At 39.1% G+C, this 26,286-nt stretch overlaps 2 protein-coding genes across 3 annotated transcripts; both read right to left on the reverse strand.

Moving 5' to 3' along the window:
• Positions 1-3,739: 3,739 nt before the first annotated feature.
• On the reverse strand, positions 3,740-6,418 carry LOC309475970 (zona pellucida sperm-binding protein 3-like). The gene is made up of 8 exons (XM_082139004.1): positions 5,053-6,418; positions 4,855-4,976; positions 4,672-4,775; positions 4,416-4,593; positions 4,226-4,343; positions 4,078-4,154; positions 3,917-4,005; positions 3,740-3,846 (listed from the first exon to the last, which is right to left on the reverse strand). The coding sequence occupies exons 1-8, from the start codon at positions 5,626-5,628 to the stop codon at positions 3,779-3,781; spliced, it is 1,332 nt and encodes a 443-aa protein (XP_081995130.1). The 5' UTR covers positions 5,629-6,418; the 3' UTR covers positions 3,740-3,778.
• A 3,566-nt stretch (positions 6,419-9,984) lies between these two features.
• On the reverse strand, positions 9,985-25,748 carry tbc1d10b (TBC1 domain family, member 10b). Of its 2 annotated transcripts, XM_082138608.1 has the most exons (11): positions 25,307-25,748; positions 21,190-22,082; positions 19,451-19,474; positions 17,865-17,964; positions 17,650-17,757; positions 16,461-16,567; positions 14,588-14,702; positions 14,381-14,446; positions 14,100-14,289; positions 13,791-13,945; positions 9,985-13,693 (listed from the first exon to the last, which is right to left on the reverse strand). In XM_082138608.1, exons 2-11 carry the CDS (start codon positions 22,059-22,061, stop codon positions 12,833-12,835), a joined length of 2,598 nt encoding a protein of 865 aa, XP_081994734.1. In that variant the 5' UTR covers positions 22,062-22,082; positions 25,307-25,748; the 3' UTR covers positions 9,985-12,832. The 2 variants fall into 2 exon arrangements, with proteins under 2 accessions (XP_081994734.1, XP_081994735.1); XM_082138609.1 differs by lacking the exon at positions 19,451-19,474.
• Positions 25,749-26,286: the final 538 nt, after the last annotated feature.

Here is a 26,286-nt window from a genome sequence, read left to right on the forward strand (position 1 = left end):
GAGAAAATTAGGGTTTTGTACCGAGAGAGTTGGGCCTCCTAAAAGCGATGCCAAGCTTATCACGGAGGGAGTGAGAGAGACAGACCATCCAAGGAAGAGAGGAGAGAGGGGACTGAAAGAAAACATATCCTCTTCACTCCCCCTCTCCCCTCCTCTTCACTATTTCTCTGTCCATGTTTTTTTTTTTTTTATCTATCCTTTTGCTTTCTGCTTCTGGGCCTGCTTTGCTCTGTCAGAAACTCTTCTGTAACCAATAAAAGACACAAACTGTGAATAAAACATCTTTTTGTACTGCTATGTCTGCTGGCTGTGTGTGATAGGTGGGAAGAAACTAGACTAGTCTGTTTTAGGTAGATACTGTGAGATAGGGAAGGCTGCATTAGACTGCAGTATAATGATGCAGTAAATCACAAGGGTGACCAGCGCCACCTGCTGGACAATGATAGTCCTACAACGGCAATGATAAAAGAGCTGCTACATTCGCCGCCTCATAAATTGAAAGGTTTTTAATGTTTCAAGCATTAATCGCCTGTTTTCTAATTATTAAAACAGCAAAAAGCAGAAAAACACATATAGCTGAAGAGAACTTGCTTTGGTTTAAAACTGTGAATGTCCAATTTAACATTTAATCCATAACAAAACTAAACGTCGAGGTGATGCATGTCCTTCGGATGAGACGTTAAACTGAGGTCCTGACTCTCTGTGGTCATTAAAAAATCCCAGGATGTCTTTCGAAAGAGTAGGGGTGTAACCCCGGCATCCTGGCCAAATTTGCCCCTCGGCCTCTGTCCATCATGGCCTCCTAATCATCCTCATATACTGATTGGCTTCATCACTGGCTCCTCTCCACCAGTAAGCTGGTGTGTGGTGGGCGTTCTGGCGCAATATGGCTGCCGTCGCATCATCCAGGTGGATGCTGCACATTGGTGGTGGTTGAGGAGATTCCCCCCTTCTAGAAAGCGCTTTGAGTGCAGAGAAAAGCGCTATATAAATGTAATGAATTATTATTATTATTATTATGTATGGAACAGTTCACCCAATAGAGATTTTCTTTTGCATTCTCTCTGAGCATATTTATTTATTTGTTATGAGTGTAAAAAGCGGGACATTGCACAGGCAGTAGGCCAATAGGGCTGTTCAATTCCTCAATGTTTTCAATTCTTTGTTTTACTATTAAAGAAAGACTGAATGAACTTGTTCACCTAATCTCATCGTGACCACAGTATATAAAGGTATAGAAAGTAGCCTTCTCATAAAATGAAGCTTTACTTCAAAATATGAAGATATATTTCTATATAACTCTGTATTTTTTAGCCCTATATTGGAATAATTATGAAATCACAGCTAGAAAAAAAAATATGACTTTATATTTTACATATATTTAAGACTAAAATTTGTTTTCAACATCTGACCTTTGACTTTTTTAGGGCGGTGTCATTTATAACTGACTTAAAACATTAAAAAGCTTTAGTAACATTCCATTTCATCTTGTGCTGCTATATTTAATTAGCAACTCACATGTGAAAATGTGAGCCAGTGCAGAGCCATGGGTGGAGTGTGAAGTCCAGCATGTGTGAAGTCTCTGAATGTAATTTGGGCGTAATAGGTGGAACTAGAATATCCAACCACACCCTAACCTTACCCAGAACTCAACCCATGACATCCAGAGAGGTGGAGCTGTGCGTCATTTGACTCTGCAGTGACAGTGAGCAGCACAACTTGAAAAAAAAAAAAAAACAACTTGAAAAGTGGAGAACCATGTCTTAGTGTTTCAAAAATTGATTTTTATCATACTAGGGTGGTTATGCTCACACACTGCCAACACACATTTATGTTCAAACACCATGTAAAAGTGAATTTTCCATAATAGGTGCCCTTTAACACTTTTTACTCATGTTTGTAGTTCTGAACTGGATCCTCCTCCAAAGCGCAATGGGTTGTGGGCAAATATTGTTATAGTGAGCACGGAAATAGTAGACCGTCCGGGGACTTCTGGCATACTCTTTTCAACATACTATGCTTTAGCACACACTTATTTTATTCTCACATACTGTTTAGGATGGATAGTATATACATTGAGACACGGGGACTGTGTTTTATGGCAACTGGCAACCTGGGGTGTTGAAATACTACTGGGTAAATTGGAAGTGGGCGGAATCACACAGATGAAAACTAAAACAGACATTCCCGAAACGCACATTTCAAAGTAGAATATCTGGCTGTAGTATTGTTTTTCAGAGAAACCGCCGGTATGTAAACTTGGCATGTTTCCTAAATATCTGAAACATATTATGGTATTTTTATGCTTTAGAATGGTCAAAAAATTACATATAGCACCTTTAACAGTATAGAACGTACTTTGTAATTAGGATGTGAAGTAATTACTTATTCAGATAATTACCTACTTACAAAGTCTGACAGCTCAATATTCATTGGCCGATGGAGGCCATGTATTTCGAGATGCGCAAATGTCCTCAGACAATATACTGGCACCTTGAACAAAGACACTGCATCCCAGTTTTCAAGTCAGTCTGACTGATTGTTGCATAGCTACAGCCATATTCATGTTTTGTCATTTTATAGCACGTAATTTCACACGACCACAGACTGAGCCCATACATGTGTACAAGAGGGATAGCGGTTTTAGTAGAAATGACCATGCCCACTTCAAACTTTTGGCACCCTGTTGCAAAAGTGAATTAAAAATTGACAACCAGACTGCAGAGAATCTTTCTGCACAGGTTTGGTTTATGAGTTCTGAGCCATAACATACTTTTGATCACAGTGGCGCCACCATCAGGTCAATTGGGGTGAGCCTTGGTGACAGACAGGTTGGGTCTATTGCCATCCCTCAAATTTTAAGTTTTTACTTGGAAATTCTATCAATCACAACAGGGTTTCAGCATACACACTTGAACCCCCAATAATAAAGCAAAATCATCCAGTAAGCACCAGAAAGGATATGCTATTGAAATGCCCTTTAGTGTTGTAATGGGCCTAGCCCCACAAATTACTTGAGCAATATGCTCCTTCACATAGTCAAGTCAAGTTTATTTGTATAGCGCTTTTCACAATACAGATTGTTTCAAAGCAGCTTCACAGTATTAAATTAAAATACAACTAAGTTTGTTTCAAGAGGAATTTATTGATGGATAAAATATCCCCAAAATATCCCCAACTGAGCAAGCCAAAGGCAACAGTGGCAAGGAACCGAAAAACTCCATCAAGTGACCTAATGGTGTCCTAAAACTCCATCAGGTGACCTAATGGAGAAAAAAAAAAACCTTGGGAGAACCCAGGCTCAGTCGGGGGCCAGTTCTCCTCTGGCATTTATGAGCTAGAGGCCAGATTGTAGTTTGAACTGTAGGATTATATGAATGCCTGGCTGAAGAGATGCGTCCAGAGACTTTAGTTTTAAACTGGGAGAGCGAGTCTGAGCAACGAACAGTCTCAGGAAGACTATTCCAGAGTTTTTGGAGCCAAATGTGAAAATGCTCTCCCTCCTTTGGTGGTTCTGGATATCCTAGGTATGACCAAAAGCCTTGAATTTAGTGATCTTAAGAAGCGTGATGGATTATAGGGTGATAGAAGATCCGTTAAATAGACTGGAGCTAAGCCGTTTAGGGCTTTGTAAGTCAGTAGCAATACATAGTCTGAACAGAAACAAAGTAAACTGAATAAATATGTTTGAGTGTAGTATTTGTGCAAGTAAAAACAAAGACATTACAACATATTATATAAAAAATTTATTAATCACCAGAAGTCACATGACATTCAGTTATTTTTGGCCATAGCCATATTCTTTAACGTCAATGGGGCCGACAGATGCTCTTTCCCAGCGTGGATCTGAGGAACAAATGAATAGTGAGACTAAAGCCATGCATGACAACAACAAGATAGCCGAGTTAAACCAAACCTGTAAGCAGTTGATCACTTCCACTTCTGATGCTACAAGTGGTGTCACAGCAGCCACACACCTGGTCAGAACCATCTGCAGACACCCACCTGAAAAAGAAAACAACCTCAATTAAGTTAAAGCAACTAATTACCTGTACACTTATCTAGCAGGCAACATACCCATTAGCAGAGAATGAACAAGCTTTCTGTTCAGAACTTGGAGAGGTTGCCACCTTCAAAATGCATGTGATGTAGACCTGCAGAGACAATTGTTTGTACACCATGGCAGCATATCATACAAATGGTCACAATTACAAGACATACATACCAGCCCACTGTCTGCTTGCTGGAACCTGAACGCCTCTAGCTGAAACCCTAGCTTATCACCTTGAGTCCGGGGCATAAAGTGAGACGTGGAGCCTGTGAGCTTGGCATCAACCAGGCACCTGTGAACAGAACACAGTTAGAAGTCACGCAACCCTTCTGGAAGCTGGGAAACATGAGGTAGCACCTCTTACCCATTATTCTCAATAAAGGAGTATCTGGGGACAGAAGCAACATCAGGGACTGCAGTAGCCACGCAGCGGTCCACAAACACACGGACGGGAACATGGCTGTACAAACCCACTGATGCTTCAAGATTTATCATGTCACCCAGGAAGTACTGGTTAGAAGGTCTCTCAAATCTCCAGTCATCTGCAGAGAGAGAGAAAAAAAAGAAGTCTTAACAGATGATTCACAAGCATACTAGAAATCTGTTTGGCCTACACCAACCAGTCATGAGCTTGAGGGAGAAGACAAAGACTTCCTCTGCAACCTTAGTTGAGGCATATGGGATCCAAGTGGGCATTAAGGCATCACTGCTCACATCAAGCACTCTGTCAAGGTATAACAATCAATCCCCTTTTAGTGCAAATTATAGCATATTCTGCAATCCTGAGTTAACTGAAATCTTACCTTGGATAATGACACTCGATACCAACCACCGCAACACTGCTCCTGACAATAGGACTACCATATGATGCCTCTTGTGGGGTGTAGATAATGTTGAACTTATAAACAAGCTCATCCTCAGTCACCTAAACAGAAAGGTTAATAGAAGAACAGTCACATGGACGGTTCAGAATACCTATGATTGTCACAACAGAACCTTACCATTGATGTGCTGCTACATCCATGCAGTTCAGACTCAAAGATCAGCACTTGAGCAGAAGAATCCTCTCCAGTTGCAGTACAGCCTCCCAGTGTAAAGCCAGAGGACAACACTGGGTGCCCAGTCCCAAAGAAGTCCGTCATCACTTCCACATATAGTGAATTCTCTCCACACTGAGCAGCTACACTGTTGGCAGGAACAGGAAAAGGCAAGTCAAAAGGAACGTCTGGCTGCTGTGGCTCCTCTGGTAGACTTGGAAAGCGCCACGTCAGTTTCGCCACTGGACCCTGCAACAGCTCTTTTAATTGAACACCCATAAGATCTTGAGAAGACTTCCCAAAGTCAGTCCTGACTGGTGTCTGGACAGGAAACTGAGCGGGAAACCTTTGTGGTGCAAATACTGTGTTACTGGGAACCAAAGACATCCTGGAATCAGCCTGTCGAGAAGCTTGAGCTAATGTTCCAGGCTTAAACTCGCTTGGACTCTGATTATCTGCTGCTCCTGCTTTCCATTGTGCTTCAGAAAATCCAAGTGCAAGAATCAACACCAATCCAAATCCAACCTGCCAAAACCCCATTATTGCCAAGCTTGTTTCAATGACACGTTAGGGTGCTACCATCCAAATTTATGCAGATGTCAATCAGAATGGCTCCACCTCTCTCGTGACAAGCATCATTTTTCTCTGCACCTGCCAATTTACTCAGTCAATATAACACAGGTGAAAGTCATTGATTCTAAATGAAGTACCATATAAGGGCATGTTATTAGTAGCTAAACCAAATAATTGCTTATTTGAAATATCAAAATGACAGATCAATTCCCCAAGTATTTTTGTGTCTTCCTTTTTTATTCATTCAGAAACGTGGCCACAGACAGATTTGTACACTATTCAAAATAACAAAGTTTAGTATGTTTCAGGTTTAGATTGTTACAAACGTTCTTCCCTCACATCAACAGCAATCTTCACAAGGGACTGAAATGGAGAATTTTAGTTCAGAACCAAAGGAATGCAGGATCATAACATTATTTTATTATAGATTCACTGATATGTTTTCTCCCCATTACAACTGTTATGTTTAGGTTGATCAGAGTGTTTGTGGATTCAATGTAGACTTTATTCTTTCTTGAACTATACTATATGCTGGTCAGCACCAAAAGACTATAATCTGAACAGTCTACTACAAAAATGTAATTTAAAATATTAACAAGTATGAACAAAAGACAAGCTCATTAATGGACATTAAGAGCTTAAAGAAATGTTGGTGTTTAAAGCATGTTTAACAAACTCCGTAGATTTTTATATCCAACTATATCTATACTGAAAAACATGGCGAATGTAGTAAATCCAGATTACATTCATATAGGCTACACACATTCATACATGGGGTGAGCGGGGCAAGTTGTAACACACATGGTTTAAAACTTTCCACACATGCTTGCATGGCAAAACTTGGTGTATTTACTAGTTGCCATATCAACACTAAATAGAGAAATATATATATATATATTTATTTTATTTTTTTTATTAAAAAATCTTTGTAAGAAATCACTGAACATTTATTTAACCATAGCAAAAGTAAATTTCTCACTGAAGTTGATTTTTCATCTCTGTTTTTGTGTTAATTTAAAATTCGACAAATCTGATATTATTTTAATCTCATCTGTTATTTAACCAGCAGAAGACACTAGCAGGGTTTAAATTAGTTGCGCAGGTGCAGGGGCACAACCCTATTAGAACTATGCTATTCTATACATTTATAAAATCTATTGAGAAGCCATGAGAAATAGATGAATTAAGACTGAAAGTCAATGTTCAGAAATTATTAATCATTATTGTTTTGATCTATGCTGTATAGCTGTGTTTTGCGGGGGTTTTGTTGTCAAACTCAAAAATGTGTTTATTTTTTATTATTAAAAAATCTCATTATTTTATATGAAAAAGTTAATGATTGTATTTTATTGCTAAAATATTTTAGTTTGTCTTGTATATTTTTTTTATTAGATCAGGTAACATTTGAATCTGTCATATGATCATGTTACAATGTGCCCCTCACATGTTACAACACCTATCTATGGGGCATGTTGTCACATTTTACATCCATTCTTTCAGGGTAAATCAAGACAAAATATACACTGTATTAAAGAAACAAAACCACATAATTGTACTAGACATGTGTGAAATTAATGTGGAAAAGAAATTCCCTGAACCCCAAGTGGATTTACACAAACTGAGAAAGTCAAAATGTGTTAGGTTGTGCCCTGCTCTCCCCTACACATGGTTCTTTACGCGTAGTAACAGTTCTATTTAGAACTGTATCATCCTGAAGAACCATGTTCTGAAATGGTTCTTTGTGTAAAAGTTTAGGGTTCTTTATTCCCGCCTTTTTGTTTTTCAAATCTGTAACTGTCAAAGCCACCTCACTACTGGTTTTCTGGAGCTCATGCAGCTGTACAACTACACAGGCTGTCAACAAACTCTCAACAGGTAAATTATTTATTTCTTAAAATGTCTATACATTTTCATTTTAAAAATTGTGACTAGTTTCCTATCAATTATGTCTTTTTCTCTTTTTAGTTTAACAGAACATGTAAGTGTGAGCAGCTCTGCTCAATTAGGGACACTCATCTTCTCTTCTCCACAAAGTAAGAGATATTGAATTTATGATCCATATTGTTAGAATTTTTCATTATTACTTTATGCCTAAACACCCAGTCAAAAGAAATCATCAAAGCTATCATGACTTTATATCACTTTTTCCTTTTAACACCATTTTTGCTAATTTTGGCCTTCATAAATATAACTGTTTTTACATAATCAATTGGAAGAGACAAACTTTAACTCTTAACTCAATTGTGTATTTCAGGTGCTGTCCCGTATCATAACCTCATCGTCTGCAGAGAGAAATTGTCACTCAGAATACACACATAATGAAGGACGTAAAGACATCATATATAGAGAGCATTGTAAAGATATTTCACTGGAACTTCATTACATCTGTATCATGTTTTTGCTACAGTTTGCCATGTCAATCAAAAGTAGAAGTACCTAATTGACACAACATCCTTTTTTAATATGTAAAACCCAAACAGAGGCAACAAAATATTATAAAGACCAGGCAGATAGAGGACAAAAAAAAAAAAAAATGTCAATACATAATATATAAAAATAAAGTTAATAACACTAATATGAATAATATGAAGATACTAATATTGCTGAAAATAAACTATTATTAAAAAGGTTATTTATGACCATTAAGGTATAGCACTTTCAAAGCATTGTTCTTTATGGAACCTTATTATAAGGGTTCTATTTATTACCAAAAACGATTCTGCTATTGTTACAAGCCAAATAACCCAAATTTGGTACTAGTCTTCTTTTCTTAAAGGTGCAGTATGTAAAATTGACAGCTAGTGGTTGAAATGGGTACTGCAGTCCAAATTCAAAATATTGGGAGAGTGTTGTTCCCCCGCCCCCTCCTCCTCAGACTTAACGCTCACGCGGGTTGTCAGATTGAGGACGCAATACAAATGAGTGCAATTCACAATACAAGACATCGAGCCTCTGTGTGTTGATGAGCTGATTTATCCGCGTTTTAATGTGCGTCTGCTCATAGAGCTTTACTATGGATGCCAAGGATTTTTAGGTCGGGTAGAATCTGCGATCTTTGACCCGGCTCGTTTGCTGGCTTTCATAGTTGCAATACACTTGCTGTGTCTCAATTTACTTATACTATGCCCTAAAAGTATGTACTCTTTTTGTGAAGAAAAAGTAGATAGCCTACTTTTGAGTGTGTAGCAAAAAAAGTAGACAAGCTTTGGGACATACTAACACGTCATACAATTGTGTCTTTAATGGTTGCTCTCTGTTGCATCCTGTCACAGTAAACTGGCCTGTCAATCATCTTTTCACAGTTAAAATCCTCCACGTTTAATTTTATTTCACGTCCTACCATATCGGAGAGAAATGCAGTAGCACGTTGATCTGCAGTCGCGGAGAACTCTCCTCATATTAATGCATAATGATGCATTTAAAAGTTAATGGCCAAACATATATATTCATAAAAGTCCACATTGTTATTGCAGATGAAATATAACACAGATAACATTAAATCATTATTTTTTTTTTTTATCAGGTTAAACTTTAATTAGTCACTCAAACCTTTTAACGAAACCTCTGTCGGTCGCGCATATCCACCATGTTCTGTAGTTTTTTTTAAAGGGCACCTATTATGACTCTTTTCACAAGATGCAAAATAAGTCTCTGATGTCCCTAGAGTATGTATGTGAAGTTTTAGCTCAAAATACCCAACAGATAATTTTTTACAGCATGTTTAAATTGTCATCTTTTGGGGCTCAGAAAAATGCGCTGTTTTAGTGTGTGCCCTTTAAATGCAAATGAATTGCTGCTGCCGGCCCAGGGGGCGGAGCCTCACGAGCTCGCTCAGAGCCAGGACAGATAGATTTATGACGATTTTTCTTTCAGAATTATCAACCTTTCGAATCAATTATTGTTGGAATCTATCTCTCTTACCCTCATTTGACCGAAACAAACACTTTCTCTTCCTTCCACAGACAACAAAAAAAAAAAAAAAAAAAGTTTTGAACGACAATAATGACGATTTAGGTAAAAATGCCTCACCTCAAAAATTTGCGCCGTTCTGGAGTCAAGTGCGATCTGAGTAAAAGTACTTAATGTACATTCCCACATAAGGTTAACATATACAAGAAATTGCAATAGATTTCTCATTGAATAAACTGAAACTTTCGATTAAACAGCCCCAACACCCTCAAATGAAAAAAATAATCCTTTGTCGCCGTCTCCCGATCCACGTGATGTAAATTTTGTCGAATGGTGACTAATTAATTGTATCAAAATAGTTAAATGACACTTGAAATAACTCATAACATAAATAAAAAAAAAACACTCTTGAGGGAGATTTTAATATATTATTTATTATTCATCACACCTGTAATTAATTATTAAATACACTGTGAACTTCCTCTTCAGCAGTTTTAGAACAGCTGTCTTCATCTATGAATTTATTTCATTCTCAACTGTAAATGGTTTCATGTAAACTTAAAAACAAGTATGAGACATACAAAGGACAGAATGAGAGTAGCCTACTAACCTAAACAAACACTAAAATGAAAATGCTTAAAATTAATTTACCAATGCATATTTACCAATGCAGAAATCATTGTATTTACCAATGCATCGTATTTACCAATGCAGAAATCCATAAGACAAGTCAAACTACTTTACACCCAGTCCCAACTGTCTCAGAGTGTTAGTAAACCAACACTGGGTGGCCTTTCATTCATTACTGGTGAGCACAGGGTCTGAACCATTTTAAGTCCACCGGTTGTACCCTTGGTTGGCAATACAGACAGGATGGTGTTAGTGAAGATGGCCTGACAGGTGCAACACCAGATTTATGCCAGTGCTTAGAACTTAGAGCAATTATTAAGAATAATTAAACACCTTAATCTAGATCACCCAGGTTATCTGAAAGTAACAGGCCATGGACATCACACTCCACTTTCAGCAGATCCAGTGCTCGTGTCAACAGTGAAGGAGGAGGTCCCTGGTGGCCACAACATAAATGTCAACATCTACATTGTGCAAACAGTTAGGAACGAAGTTTGCATAGACATAATTGGCTTGCTTTTCATTTGAACAGCAGTGCCTTTAGAGGAAGCAATGACCACTGAGGTCAGTAAGGGCACCACTTCTAGGTGAGGAGGAGGGTTGATCCCCTGCAGTTGGAACTGAACGATGCAACGAGTCCAGTAAACACACAGGAGACACCATTAAAACATTGACAGAGTATTGGCTACCAAATTGCAACCCAGAAACCACATCAGGTTTCTTCTGTCTTGACAGAAAATATTATATACTGAGTAGGAGCCCTAAAAGCATAAGCATGGTCCAATCACCTAGTGAATGTATCAGAATAATTCATAATACTGAGGGGTCAGTGGATTATGGTGGAGTTCAGTTCACCAGTGTTCATCAAGAGTAACACTTCTCGAGTTAAAGTTTTGTTAAGGACAATATTTAACATTTAATTACCACAGAAATGCCTCGCACACATTTTATTGATCCATTCCTTTTCTTTCACAACTCTTTGGGATCATTTCCCCCTTCAATGGGACATATAATAATAATAATAAAAAAAAAAAGATCAGAACAAAATAATAATCAGTATGAAATCATCTCTCATGAAACAAATACTGCAGTAAAATTAGACAAGCTAGTGATTATAAAATGTCTAAAATAAATAACAACTGCTTGGTTTTGTTCTCCAGGATGTTGGGAGAAAAATGTGCAAAAATAATTTTCAGCGCATGAAAATAAAAGAAAAAAAAATAAATCCTGTGATTAAATACAACACTCTCCTAAAATAAAGATCACTGCCATTCCAGTCTACCAGGCCTCCATTTACTTGCATAGAAAAATAAAAAAATCTAATCCAAAATAAGACTAATAATAGCCGTAATAGATATTACATGGTTTCATCCGATTAAATTAATAGTTTATACATCAAAACAGCCTGAGGCCGAAAACTTCAAAGGTCAAAGGTTAATGCTACAATGCTGCACCAAAACCTTCCCATCCGACAAGGCGCAGACTAAAGGAGTCATGTGAACTGGATTAGAGAGTGCCCTATATTAATGAACCCATCAAGGTTAGTGCTGAAAATCAAGTCCTCAGTGCATGAATTTATTAAAATCGTAGTCTGAACTCTACATCCATATCAACATCAAGATAATTAACATCAAACCACACAGATATCTGGAGTGGATCTACACGCTTGGCAGAATTTTTAACCTTTACTGCAGTTTATGTGATGCAATTTGTTTGAAAAGAGAAACAAAGAAATAAATAAGCTCATCTGCGGCAAGAGGAAATATTTGGTGAGGCTGACATGATGAGATCTAACGAGTTTGCAGTCTTTGAGCGGAGATACACAAGCACACTCACCAAGAACAGGTTTGATTTCCTCTTAGTAATTATGTTAATTCGGATATTCAAACTTTTGTTAAATGGATAGTTAAAAGTGTCTCTTTCCACAGTTTTGAAAGAGAACACACCTTTCCCTCTGTTATTAGTTCCTCCTACCAGAGCGCAACAGGAACAAAAAGCTCTTTTGAAAGGAGACTGAAAAGAGAGAAGAAAGACAAGACCCGTGTGCTGCACGAGACTGACACAATTCACTACACTGCCAAGGCACAGACATACAAGAACACACACTAACAAGCAACAGTACGATGAATAAATAGGTCCTCCAGAACACTAAAAACATAACTTATTACTAGACACTGCTGCGCTTTTCGCGCTGCAGAAATGTTTTATTTAGGTATTCTGGTTGAGACACCTCTCGGGTGACGGACAGAGGGGGATTGTGTGGTTGGACTGGCACAAATGGCGCTAGAGGTCTACTGTATGTACACCATGGCACCCAGTACACTAGAATTGACAACTAATTATCCAGCTGATCTCATCAATCAGGTATCCAACTTCCAAAAAAAAAGAACAAAAAAAGAATAAAAAGCTGAGTAAGAGCCGCTTCCTGTTGTAGCATTGGGTGAAAGCGCTGTGCAGACGAGATGAGAGACGTGGGGCAGGGGCAGAGATCCAGTTATCCTTGTGAAATGAGTACTTGAGATGAAATGGACGTTACAGGACATTGTTCGCTTTCCCTTTTTGTCTCTTTTCACCAGTCTATAGCCATCTCGATTCCTAGTCCTCTTCTTGTTGAAGGAACGACGGGGCCGAATTAGGCCAAATCTTTCGCCGCTGCGGCTCCATTCTTCTCCTCCGTCTCTCCTCCTCCCCCTTTGTCTTTTTTCTTACCCCCCTTCTCCTTTTTTTTCTCCTTCTCGGCTTTCTCCTTCTCCTTCTTCAGCCTTTCCTTCTCGTTCTTGTCCTTATCTTTCTTCTCCCGCGATTTTAGCTTCTCCTCCTCTTTCTCCCGTCTTTTGTCCTCCTTGGTTTTCTTTTTCTTTTTCCCGTCTTCCTCTACTGCCGTTTTTGGAGTATCTGAGGCCGGGGGTAACGGTGAGTTGTTTGCGGTGGGTGATGGGATGGTGGGGGTGATTTGTTCAGAGACAACTTTAGGCGACGGCTGGAGCATGTGCGCACTGGACGCGTGTGCGGTTGGAGCCGGTGGCGTGGTAGTAGTAGATGTTGTAGCTAGAGGACTGGGCCCATGCGGTGCCGGGGGACGCCCACCGGCTCCAGCATTAGAGGCAGATGGCACTGGAGGTTTTGAGGCTACTGCACTGGCGCTGCCCCCAAGTGGCTGCATTGGGACGATATCCTGGCCCAAGCTGCCAGAGGTGGAGCTCTTCTTATTCTGTGAATGAAATGGCATCTTGGACTTTCTAAGACCAGGAAGTGACAGGAGGCTTGATGACGCACGCAAGGGTCCGGGGGGAGGGATATGACCACCCAGAAATGACAGGCTGCCGCCAGAGCTGATCGCAGCGGCCCGGTGTTTCTGCTCGAAGATGGCCCGTGTACCATGCAAACGACGATTCGGTTGGTGGGTCAACTCTCCACGAGATTCCCGCCACTTACGCACCTGAATGCTGCACTCCCTCTCGATCAGGGCCTCCGTCACAGACAGAGAGACCACCTGAAAACAGAGCAGAGAGTATGAGAAAGGACACAGCGTACTGCACTGCTACTTCTCTATTGAGAGCTTTCTTGGAAGAGTGAGTTTGTGTGCACACCTCTTGCACCAGAACTTCCTCCTTAATGCTTTCAGGTGCGATGTTCCTTAGTCGCTCCATGGTCTCGTACATGCCCTGCACCTCACGGAGCTTATCCACAGACCCCAGAATCTGCTTAAGTAGCACCAAACCCACCCGGAACACGATCTTCACTCCTGACAAACAACATTAAAAAAATGCTTAAATACGCTCTTATTCTGATAATAAGAAATGTTTCTTGAGCACCAAATCAGCATATCAGAATGATTTCTGAAGGATCATGTGACTCTGAAGACTGGAGTAATGACTGCTGAAATGTGTATGACTGACCTTCACAGAAGAACATGTCCCAGACACGCAGGACACAAGACCAAGGCAGCGTACGGGAGAAAATGCACATAAACCACTCCGTCATGTACAAGATGGGGTCGATCTTAAATTTCTTCAGGTGACGGTAAGCCATGGGACACACTCTCCTCAGAAGAGAGAAAAAAATCTCTCCGTCCAGTTGGATAGCCTCCTGATGGACAGGAGAGGAGAAGAAAGAGGAGTTTATAAAAAATAAAAACTCTCCTCTGTGGTCCTAGTAAGAGTCTCTTTTTGTTACTCACCAACCCAGCACTGTAGTAGCCAGGCAAAAACTTCTCACAGATTTGCACAAGACACCAGAAGGCTTGCTAGAACAAAATAACAGTGAAGATGGTGACAGGGTTATATCCTGTAATATTACTCTAGTCATATTATCTTCATCCTGTCCTTTTAAAGAAAATCAGCCAAGAACAGTAACCCAGACTGAGCTTTGTTCAACTCTGTCTTACCTCAGCGGGCATGTGCATGAGCAGCACTGCCGCCACTGGTGCCTGGGCCTGACAGTAGCCTTCATCCGGCCGGTAGATTGTGTAGGCTTTCAGTATACGGAACAGGTCCTGCTGCCTGAACACACACACACACACACACACACACACACACACACACACACACACACACACACACACACACACACACACACATAAAACTTCTGACAATTGTTTTAAAATAATTAATAATAATATAAATTATTATTATTATTAAAGTTTAAACAATCAAAACACAACATGCTTCATCACATTATTGTTCACATCACAAAAATAAATATCTTATTATTATTAGATATAATATAATCAATTAATAATAATCCTTTCTTCCCCCCTTTTAAAATGAACTGTTTGAATTGGGTAATATATTATCTGCTTGGCATAGATATATTCCCCAACATATAATAGATGAACTGAGAAACAACAGAGCAGAGGAGAGATGTGAAAGTGTGAGGAAGTATAAAACTAAAGCCCAAAGTATAATTTGTTTTTGTTTTCTAACGCAAATGCTAGTGTATGCATACAGTCGAACACGTAGCCTTTTAAAGTATACTCCCATTTGATAGGGGCAGAGACACATGCACTCAAGAAAGTTTCATCTTTGTCCAGTGTCTGCGCTGTTTTTCTCCAGAAGTTATGACCGATAAAAATGTCTTTGTATTACTTTACCCGGGCCAGTGTTGCCACCTTGTGGAACAGAGATGCACTGCATCCGAAACTGCGTGCTTTTTGAGTGGGTACTACATTTGAATTTATTTTCATGACTGTTGAAAAACTAAATTCTATATAGTATGAATGTATGTAGTATGAATGAAATTCAGACGTACTACATCCACCATGTTGTCACTGTGTCACGTGACCTACCAGAGTCAGTTGCGTCACTTCACTTCCTTTCATAAATCCTCTCTCATGGCCTGATGGGGAAGTAAAGTGTCCATATGCGCACTTTAGAATCTTGCCGGAAGTTTTATGTCATCCGGGTACTTTTCACCTACTGTTTTTTGAATACTATGTATTTGGGCATACTACTCTGTTGCTGTACTGTTTTTCGCATGCTATATATTAGGGAAGTATTCGATTTCGGACGCAGAAATGTTCTTATTATTGAGAGATATGAGGGTCCATGGCTCTACCATTGGCAAATGCGTAACGGCAAACTTGGATCACGTGTGCCTTGATAACCAATCACATTACAGCCTTGCCGTCATTAAATTTCGTTATTTCGTGAGTTATGCGACAGTCAATCACTGTTTCCGGATACCATAGAATTAAATGAAAAGTGCGTAAACTGAATCATAACTGTCGCGCAATTGTCCGTGACTTCTCTTATAAAACAGCATTTTTCGGTGCAAATAGATCAATCCAAAACCAATGTTTAAGAGCAAACATGTTGAAGATTAGCTGATAGGCTGACAAATCATCAAATTATTAGCGATTTCCTCACAAAAGCGGTTTATTCAGCGTAGTGAACCTCTCCTCCATTGACATCCATAAAAGAAAACGGCCTCTTGTTTTCTTCCCTGCCAACCACAGGCGTTACGCTTTTTTCGGCTAAGGTTGCAGGCTCGCCTTCAAGTGGCATTGGTTACAAAAATCAGGCAGACGTGTACAGTACAGTAAAAAAAAAAAAAGTATCCCTTGGGCTTGAGAGGGTCAGTGCTGGTATCAATATGTGCACTATGCAGTGAATAAAGACTAATATAAAAAAACACAAAGCAAACCAAAAACACACACACAAAAAAAAAAATTCCTTCCTTCAGTTTCCAGGATTGTGTAACAATCTAAATAAAAGCCTTACATCACTCTTTCTCTTGATAAAACCCTCATCTGAATTTACCCATGTCCTCCCCGAGCAGCAAACATCTCATGAAACGGGAACTGCCTGTGCAAGTCCTTCTCTATGATGTCCAACCACTTTGGATCTCCCTGCTCTCGCTCCAACTCCTAAGAGACAAAAAAAAGGAAAGTGAACAAATATGTCTATAATAAAAAAAGCTTGTACATTAAAAACTAGTGTTTTGATCATCTAAACTAAGATATACATGACTGCTAGTATAAGAACATTTAAAAGGAAAGAAAGGGTTACAAATTGCAACTAAATGGTTGTGTTTTGTGGCCATTTTTCTTGCCCGTTTAACACAATGTTGTTAGTGGTCACAGCTTAACTGTCAAATGTGAACTGGTACGAAATATGCAATATGATTAGCAGATGCAATTAAAGGGATAGTTCACATTGAAATTAAATTTTGGTATGTTTTAGCTTACCTCAAGGGCATCCAAGATGTAGGTGTCTTTTTTTCCGCAGTAGTTTCAATTTTGATATTTTTAGGTCAAACCGTTCTTGTCTGTCAGTCAAATAATGCAGGTCTATGGTCACTGTCTCAAAGAGCAAGCACAGAGTCCAAATTAAAACAATTCCCCATATATATACACTAGATATCGCCTTGGCTACGGTTTCGCAGTAGCCAAGGCGACATCTAGTGTATATATCTATACCCGCCCGCGCTCTCAGATCACTTGGACGTGGCTGTGTTCAAGAGGTAAAAACGATATATATACTGTTCGTTTTCTCACACAAACCGCTCGTTTCGTGTCTTAGGCCATCAATGTGTACTTACGATGGGGAATTGTTTAATTTGGACGATGGGGAATTGTTTTAATTTGGACTCTGTGCATGCTCTATGAGACAGTGACCATCGACCTGCATTATATGACTGACAGACAAGAACGGTTTGACCTAAAAATATCAAAATTGAAACTACTGCGGAAAAAAAGACACCTACATCTTGGATGCCCTTGAGGTAAGCTAAAACATACCAAAATTTTATTTCAAAGTGAACTATCCCTTTAATGGTGTAATACAGTAAAAACATCATACATAATCTGATTTGTCTGTCTTTTAATTGTTCAATTTTAGTCAGGAGCCCCTTGATAGTAAAACCTAAATAGCAATAGCATATGAACTTGGGAGAAGTTGATTTAGGGCCATGTCTATACGAACAGTAGGTGTATCAACCCGACCATACCTCAAACTTTCCAGGATTGGATTCGAGGAGCTCCTGGCTGTTGGAAAGCAGCTGCCAGGCTTTAGCTCTGAGAGAGGAAGGGATTCCTTTCCTGCAGCGGATTTTTACCTGCATCAGAAAGAAAACATAACTCAGATTGTATCAACATTCATAAGCACTGTATTTTCTAATCCAGTCAGGAATGTCTTCTGTGACCCTTTAAATAAGAAACAGACCTTTTGAAAGCGCCGGGATACCCATTTGTCCCAGTTTCTGAACATGTCCAGCCATTTCATCTCTCTCTGTCTCGCCACTGCCACAGCGATTTCCGCCTCGCTACAAGAGAGAGGGATTCACAAACACATAAACCACATACAACGCATAAACCTACAAGCACCCACACAAGCCCTGAGATAATGTTGCGCTTTTGACAAATGGCTCAAAGTCTAAATGGTTTACTCTGAATCTGAGAGAACAGACATCTAATATACAGACAATTGCTCATTTTTAGTTATTGGTAAATTAAAGGGTTAGTTCACCCAAAAATGAAAATTCTGTCAGTAATTACTCGCCCTCATGTTGTTCCAACCCCTTAAGACCTTTGTTCATCTTCAGAACACAAATTAAGATATTTTTGATTAAATCTGAGAGCTGTCTCACTCCTACATAGGCTTCTAAGACACTATAACTTGCTGGCCCAGAAAATGCATTAAAGACATCATTAATATAGTCCAAGTGACTCCAGTGGCTCAATCTTAAGTTTATAAAGCGACAAGAATACTTTTTGTGCTCAAAAAAAATTAAAACAATAACGAGTCGACTTTATTCCACTATTCATTTCCTTCTCTCTGGGCCTCGAGTGAGTTCACGTAGTGTTTTAGCGCAGCGCGTCTGTGTTGTACGTCACGTCACACGTAGGCTCACTATTGGCCGACGCTGGTCATGTGTGTGATGCGTGTGATGTATAACACAGAAGCGCTACGCAGTTACACTACGTGAAAAAACTCGAGGCCCAGAGAGAAGGAAATGAATAGTGGAATAAAGTCGTTATTTTGGGGGGGTTTTGCGCACAAAAAGTATTCTCGTCGCTTTATAAACTTAGGATTGAGCCACTGGAGTCACTTGGACTATATTAACGATGTCTTTAATACATTTTCTGGGCCAGCAAGTTTCAGTCCCTTAGAAGCCTATGGAGGAGTGAGACAGCTCTCAGATTTAATCAAAAATATCTTAATTTGTGTTCCGAAGATGAACGTGGTTGGAACAACATGAGGGTGAGTAATTACTGACAGAATTTTCATTTTTGGGTGAACTAACCCTTTAATGTTTTTGGGTTCCACTACATTTGAAGGTGACGTAGTTTAAATACATGTACTTAATTTAGTTACGGTTAGGGTTAGGTTTAGGGTTAGTTACTTGTAATTATGCATAATTTACTGTTATTACTACATGTAGTAATGTGTAACCATGTCACTTATAAACAAAGTGTTACCAGTTTTGTAGCTTTGTAAAGAAATAACATCTACCAAATGAACAAGCCAAGTAGTGATGCCAGACAGATAGAACACCTCGTGTCTGAGACTTTGGTCTTAGTCAAAGTGTGTGATTTCTGCGGCACTAAACAGAATTGCAAAAACAATAATTATAGTTTTATAAGGACAAACCAAAAAACAATTGTCCCGCCCCAAACTCACACCACTGATTGAACAAATCACGCTATTTGGGGCTTGTCAAGATGCTCAAACACAAGATTGCAGCACAGAGCCAATATTTACACTATTCAGGAAACCATCTAGTAAAAAAAAAAAATGACTCAACTTACTTAAGCTCAGCCTTCACTCGGTCTCTAAAGTAGAAATTTGTGAACATAGTGAACAAGTCAGTAGCTTACAGACAAGAAATAACATCTCAGAACATTGCTACACTGTTTAGATGTATTGAATTTAAGTTAATACCTTTAAAAATGTATAATACAATTTATATTTTTTAGATCATTTACTACGGTAATTGTAAATTAGTTAAATGTACAAACTTAGTTTTTTAACAATGAATCTGTAGCAAATATGTGAACTAATAAATAGGCTTTGAGATTTGTTTAGCCTTGTAACTTGACTAGACACTAATTCAGGTACTTGTGAACGTGTCTGACTGAGACAATAACTCGTAAACACAAATAGCAGAGAACTAAATCTGACAGACAGCACGCTGAGCATATGAGAAAGTCTAATTTAAGACTAACCCACACTGAGCATTTTTAAATAGCCTAGCTGAAAAAGCATGTGGTGGTTAATAAGTTAGGCTGAGCCGGAATTAAAAAAGGAAACGTTTAAACGTAAAGGACAGTGTTAGCGCCTATTTTAAGTTGAATTACTCAGTACTAGAGATAAAGCAGAGACAGCCGGGGGAAGAGAGAGACAAAAAGTGAGACAGTCAGTGCACTCTGACTCAGACGAGCCCTCTCAGCACAATCTGAGTCACTTACAACAAACACACGAAGGATACAGAGAAGCAGCGAGAGAGACGGACACAGGAAAAACGCACCAAACGCTCATCCTGTTCTCGGCTGTAGGCGTAAATTATTAATACCCCAGCAGCACACTTCACATCAGGTGCTGGCAATTACCCTATCAATCTCATTCATTATAAATCCTTACTCTGATTGATCAAACCAAGTAGAGCCAAACAGAAGTATTTTCAATATATGAGTTTCAACATGAATTCAAATCCTTTCTTAACGTATGTTCATGGACTTCTTGTGCTGGGGTTGATCAATATTTTTTCTGCCTTTCACAATAATCAATATACATTTTATGTATTTTTTCGGAAATGGCTTAAAAACAGTAAAACACTAGTTTAAAATCATTAATTCCTGTTTTCCAATGTGTTGCACTAAATGAACACTATTAAATTATAATGATATAAAAATATTTATATAAAATGTATATAAAACAGTAATAGATATCAATATTTACCTTCTTACATTTCAATATATACATTTTAATATACTGTATATGAAAAACAAAGACTTCAGGTAATATTTGCAGGGAAGATGCAAAATGAATCGTTGAATCAAAGTTTCAAATTGATTCTTTGTAATCATAAAAATGAATCAAACACACCAACTCTTAAGGCCTATTCACCCTAAGCCCACACCACAACTATAACAATATTAATGACAAAGAGGAATGATATCATTGGAATCACTTTCAGAATGATTTTTTCCAGCTGATGAATGGCAAAGACATTGACAGCCAAGCATGATCAACAGTGTTTCAAGTTTACTTTAAATATAATTATATAAGTAGTAACATTAATTATAATAAGCAATATTAGATTCAAATATTACATTAATATCAGAAGTAAGTTGACAAGCATGCAGCTGACAGTCAAAAAGCAAATAGAGGCAAGTTTCAATATGCAGGAAAGGGAAGAATTTATACACTGTAAAACACCCTTTTTAACACATTAAATGCTGAAATATGTGACATGCTCTTATAATCTGAAGTGGTTAGTCTTTACATGAGAATGTGTTTTTGTGTCATTTGGTTCACAACCACCCACCTTCCCTCACTGTACTGCGCTCCTCCCAAGAAGCCATATTTATCAGTACGCCTCACTGGACCGTTGATCTCCGAGTCTGACCCCACCGAGCTGCCGTCCTCGCCGAGCCCTGACAGAGACTCCAGAGTTCCTGACATCAGGCTGGCCGACTCCAGGTAGCTGAGCGTGTCCGGGGCTGGACGCCTGTACGTGGAGGGCAGAAACACGGACCCACCAGACTCCTGCACCAGTACAACTGGGGGTTCGGCCCTGGAGGGTGTGGAGGGGGGCTCAGGGGTCATCTTATCGGTGCTGGGACTGTTGGGTTCAGGGTTTTGGATGGGCTCGGGCAGTGGGGCTGTTTGTGCTTCTGTTTGCCAGGAATCTTGTGAAGAGGGGGCCGGGTTGGAGACTGGAACGGGAGGAGGGGTAAACTGAGGAGGAACGTCCATGGGGGGAGCAGGACTGGAATTCTGGCTCACTTGAACGATGGGATACAGATTAGGACTGGGATTAAGTTCAGGCGACAGAGGCATCTGCTGTTCCTGCTCTGAGCCCTGTGCTCCAGTGTACCGTTCTGTTTGGCCAATGAAATCACTTTTCCCATTAGACTCTGTATCTGTAGCCGCTAGTACCTCTACTGGTGGTCCAACAGCACTCTTTGTTGCTGCTGAAGAGGCAGCTGCATTGTTTTGGCCAGGTGTGGGCTCCCAAGACGAAGAGTTTTTTCCACCTGCCTGTAACATTGGGTTTCCCATTACGGCTCGGTCCCCGTAGAGAGATGATTTTGGGATGGGAGTTTCTGAAGGGAGAGGCTGTGGGCTGGAGGGAGCAGGCACTGATTGGTCGCTCATACTGGGAGGGGAGGGGGTGAGGGCGGAGATTTCAGCCATAGCTGCTCCTCAATGATACAGCTGATCAAAAGAGAGACAAAACCAGAGTCAGTGATTATTATTCCTTGAAATACAAGAATAAAAACAAACGCTGTCATTTCATTAAAAGAGTAAGCCCCTTTTGGTCTGAGAAGTGAATGGCTGCATTGAAGCAGGTGTTTAAATGTGACGAAGACTCTCAGTTGGCAGGAAAAGAGAGAAAACATTAACAAACGTATAAAAAAAGAACCAAATAAATCTTCTGTCAAATTCCATGAGCATGTCTCATATCACAGCTCTTCAGAGATACGATTTCCCCCCTTTTTTTCCCCTTAAAATAATAACATACACACCTAAAAGGCATTAAACTCAAGTGTTGCTCCAAAAACAATCTCTGATCACCTTTGACTGTCTCTTTCTCACAATAATCACAAGTCAGATACTATTCTCTCTTATCAATTAAAACAAATGAGAGGAAAAACTATCCTGAAATATAGTATTTCATAAAAATGGAAATGTTCAAAAATATGGCAAAACTGTTTAAGAGACCCGAAAATAAGCATAGTTTCCAAAGCTGGTCTCATCCAACTTAAAGGCCCTGTTTAAACCTGGTATTAAGAAGCGTTTTCGTCAATCCGATCACAAGTGGACGACTCGAAATAAAGGTGTAAACGGGGTCTACAATGTTTTGAGCTTGTCCACTTTTGACCACTTTCAGAGGTAATCGAAAACGCATTCGACCGGATTGCTTTCTAGTGTAAACGCTCATGTGTCTGAACAGCCGCAAAAGACCGCAGACTCTCCTGACTACTGACCTAATGCATAAACATTATGGGAAGCGCACTAGCTAGACAAGATTGTGTTGGTTATTCTATATCTGTTTTATCATCTATCAATAATCCATTTGTTACAAGTAAGACTTCTAGAATGACATGTCTTTGAGGAATATTATTTTTTAAAAAGGTATAGAGAAATGCACTTACAATAGAAGTCTATGGGGCAAATATCCACACATTTCTTGTTTGCTTATACAATCCGTGACATGAGTTTTTATTTTATGTGGTAACTGACAGCATGCTTAACTTGTAGATCCTAGAGAGAACTACAGTGAGTATTATTTTAACCCAGAATACACTACTACCATTCAAAAGTTTGGGGTCGGTCGGTAAGATTTCTTAAAAATGCTTTTTAAATGTCTTCTGCATTCTGAAATAATGCTGTTGTCAATTTAATATTCTTTTAAATGCAATTTATCCTGAGAAATAAATATTTAGTAACATTTAAATGTCTTTACAGCATTCTTGCTGAATAAGTATTAAAATAGCATAAATTGGTTTAGATTAATTATCGTTTTAAATCTAAATTAGTAACTAAAATAAAGGGTAACTAAAATAAATAAAGGGTAACAACACGTGACATGAAGCATTGTATTTAAGCATATCCTAAAGAGTAAGAGACATTCAGACCAGAAGACCTTTCAATTGTTTGGTAAAGACAATGTTGAGCTGTTTCAAAGAAAGTCTCAATGAATATTAATTAAACAGATGCAAACAACAGTGATATGATGGGCTGCACAAGTCTTTACAGATCTAGTTTAGGTACAGTGTAAAGGAACAGGTTACCACTATTTCCTCTTACACTAAGATCTGCCTCATAGACTTCCGTATGATCTATATATAAATGTGTCCGAGTACACATGCTGACAGTAGATAAAAAGGAAGTGATTCCTTGACAGAAGCACCGTGGCTGAAAGTGCGAACATGCTTGTGAATGTAAAGCACGAATGCTGTCTAGGCAGAGAGCTCACTAGGTTTTGAAACACAAACCATGTGTGATTGTCAAACTATGGGGTGTCTAAAAGCTGATAAAACGTTCACAGGAGTCAGATGACTATTAAAAAGTAATGTGTACTAAAGAGTTATCGCACAATAAACTATTAATAACCTAATTGTAAAACTCTAAAACATTCACAGAAGTCAGATGACTATTAAAAAGTAATGTGTACTAAAGAGTTATCGCACAATAAACTATTAATAACCTAATTGTAAAATTCTAAAACTCATCAGGAAGCCTCTGTGGTAGAGATAGGAAGTCTTGCTCATTTTCACAAACTGGTTTTCAGACAGGTGCAAAAACCATTCAGATTCGGTTTAAGACATGGCGTTATTAAAAATGCTCATAAATTAATCTTAAAAAGAACAGTCATTTGGTCCCCAAATATAAATTAGCATTTACATTAGACAATGCTAAACATTTACATCTATTGGCTGAAAACGGGTTTACACCATTTTAAAGCTATTATTCAACCAACCAACTCGTATGTGAAGATAAACGATCATATATCTGTCATATTCATGCTGTTTGATTAAAGTAATGTATTTTTTCTTCCCCATCTGTCAAATCCTCCAAATACTCTTTAAGTAATTTGAATCAGTCAATCAGTTGTTTTTGGTTAAAAGACCAAATCGTAAATGAATTGTTCGAACTAATTTTGTGAATCGGTTCAAAAGATCCGGCTCAAAAGAACAATTCGTTCAGGAATTGGACAATGCTACTCCACCCATTCACATGAACTGTGCTCGTTCCGGGTGACCAAGACTAATAATATCTAAAGTGTGAGGACCGGGGATGAGATGTAAACAAACCACACAAAAGAACTTTCAGGGACAGTTTTTAAAAAGGCATTGGTGCAAACGTGTGAGCTGTCAATCGCAGTATGACTAAAACCACACATGTGAGGTGACTGGACAATAATACAGTGGTACCGGATACCGGGAAACCTCCATTTCTAAAAGACCAACATCTATACAAAAAATACATCACGCTTTTAAATGGAAGACTACAGTCATAAGACACACAAGCAAGGTCATAAAGTGATCATTTGGTACCTGAGACTTAACCCGCAGGAGTAACGTTAAGTTAGCTGGATTTGTGACTGCCAAGTTTAATCTATAGCAGATAATCGTGCTGTCCGATCTGTCATTCAACAGCCTCTCATCAAACGTGTCTTAATTATGCCGAGAATCACCAATCACTCCGTGATAAATACGATGTATACAAAATTATAAGTTAATTGTAATGTACTAATTTAGTTGCTGAAATTGGCCTGCTAACTTGCTAGCTCATGCCTACAGTGTCCAGTGCGGCGGATCAGCTCAACTTCCCGGTTTACGGCGCAGGAAAATAGTGTTATTAACTGTGTTGATCTGTTTTGACACATCGGTCTCATCTGAGAGAAGACAATAGAGAAGAGTGTGCAGACTCACCCGCAGCTGAGGGATCTGTCCGTCCGTGCCGGGGGGGCTCCTGTCCACACCGGTTGCCGTGACCCCCCGCCACCGCCGCCGACGTTGAACGGATTTAAGGCGCGAGGAAGGCAGGCCGTTGATAAGCCTCTGGGTCGATAGGAAAGTTTAAATGATAAACCTAAAAGTGCGGTTAGGGGTCTGTGTGTGGAGGGTGGTGTGTTGAAGGGCTAACGGTTAACGTTAGCTAAACACTGCCGCTCCGCACTGGGTTCCCACTCATCCGCGCGCAAACAGATCCGTATCAGTGTTGGCATTGAGTGCACTTGTGCATTGCGTTTGAGAAAGTCAAGAAACCTCCCTGAAATGGGAATCGGGCCACATCGCTGGAAGAGATAAACACGGCCCTGCTGACATCGCCGTGTCCGCATTTCCTACAACCAACTCTGAGTGACAGCGACGTGCGCGCACCCGTGCCGCAAAACGTAAGCGCTCAGTATCTACTGACGTAACGACGTCCAGTCAGGTCAACCAACGCTGAGAACTACCGTTTGAATAGCTAAGCAAAAGCTTAAAGCTTTTTAAAAATATTTAACTGACTTGTAATTCACAAAACTTGTAAGTATTTTTATTATATATTTATTTGTCAATGTTTTACATTTTTTATTATTTTATTGAACCCTCTTTTTTCTCTTTGCTATGTTTTAATTTTGCTTCTCGTTGTCACATTGTCTATATTGTTTTGCGCATTCATTTAAAAAGACAAGCAACACTGCCAATGAACCTTCTTTATACCCGACAGAATATTTACCTATTAGAGATAGGCCTAACTACGATAAGGTAAGATAAGGGAATCAGTATTTAAAATAACAAAAAATATAAAGCTGTTATATTTAAATAAAAATTAAATGTTGACTGTTTTTTTTTTTTGGTAATGCTTTACTTTAAGTGGGCCTTGTTAAAATGTAATTACACATTCGTACTGAATGATATTAATTAAA

Source organism: Leuciscus leuciscus (assembly GCF_965113295.1).
Source record: "Leuciscus leuciscus genome assembly, chromosome: 1".
NCBI classification, from domain to species: domain Eukaryota; kingdom Metazoa; phylum Chordata; class Actinopteri; order Cypriniformes; family Leuciscidae; genus Leuciscus; species Leuciscus leuciscus.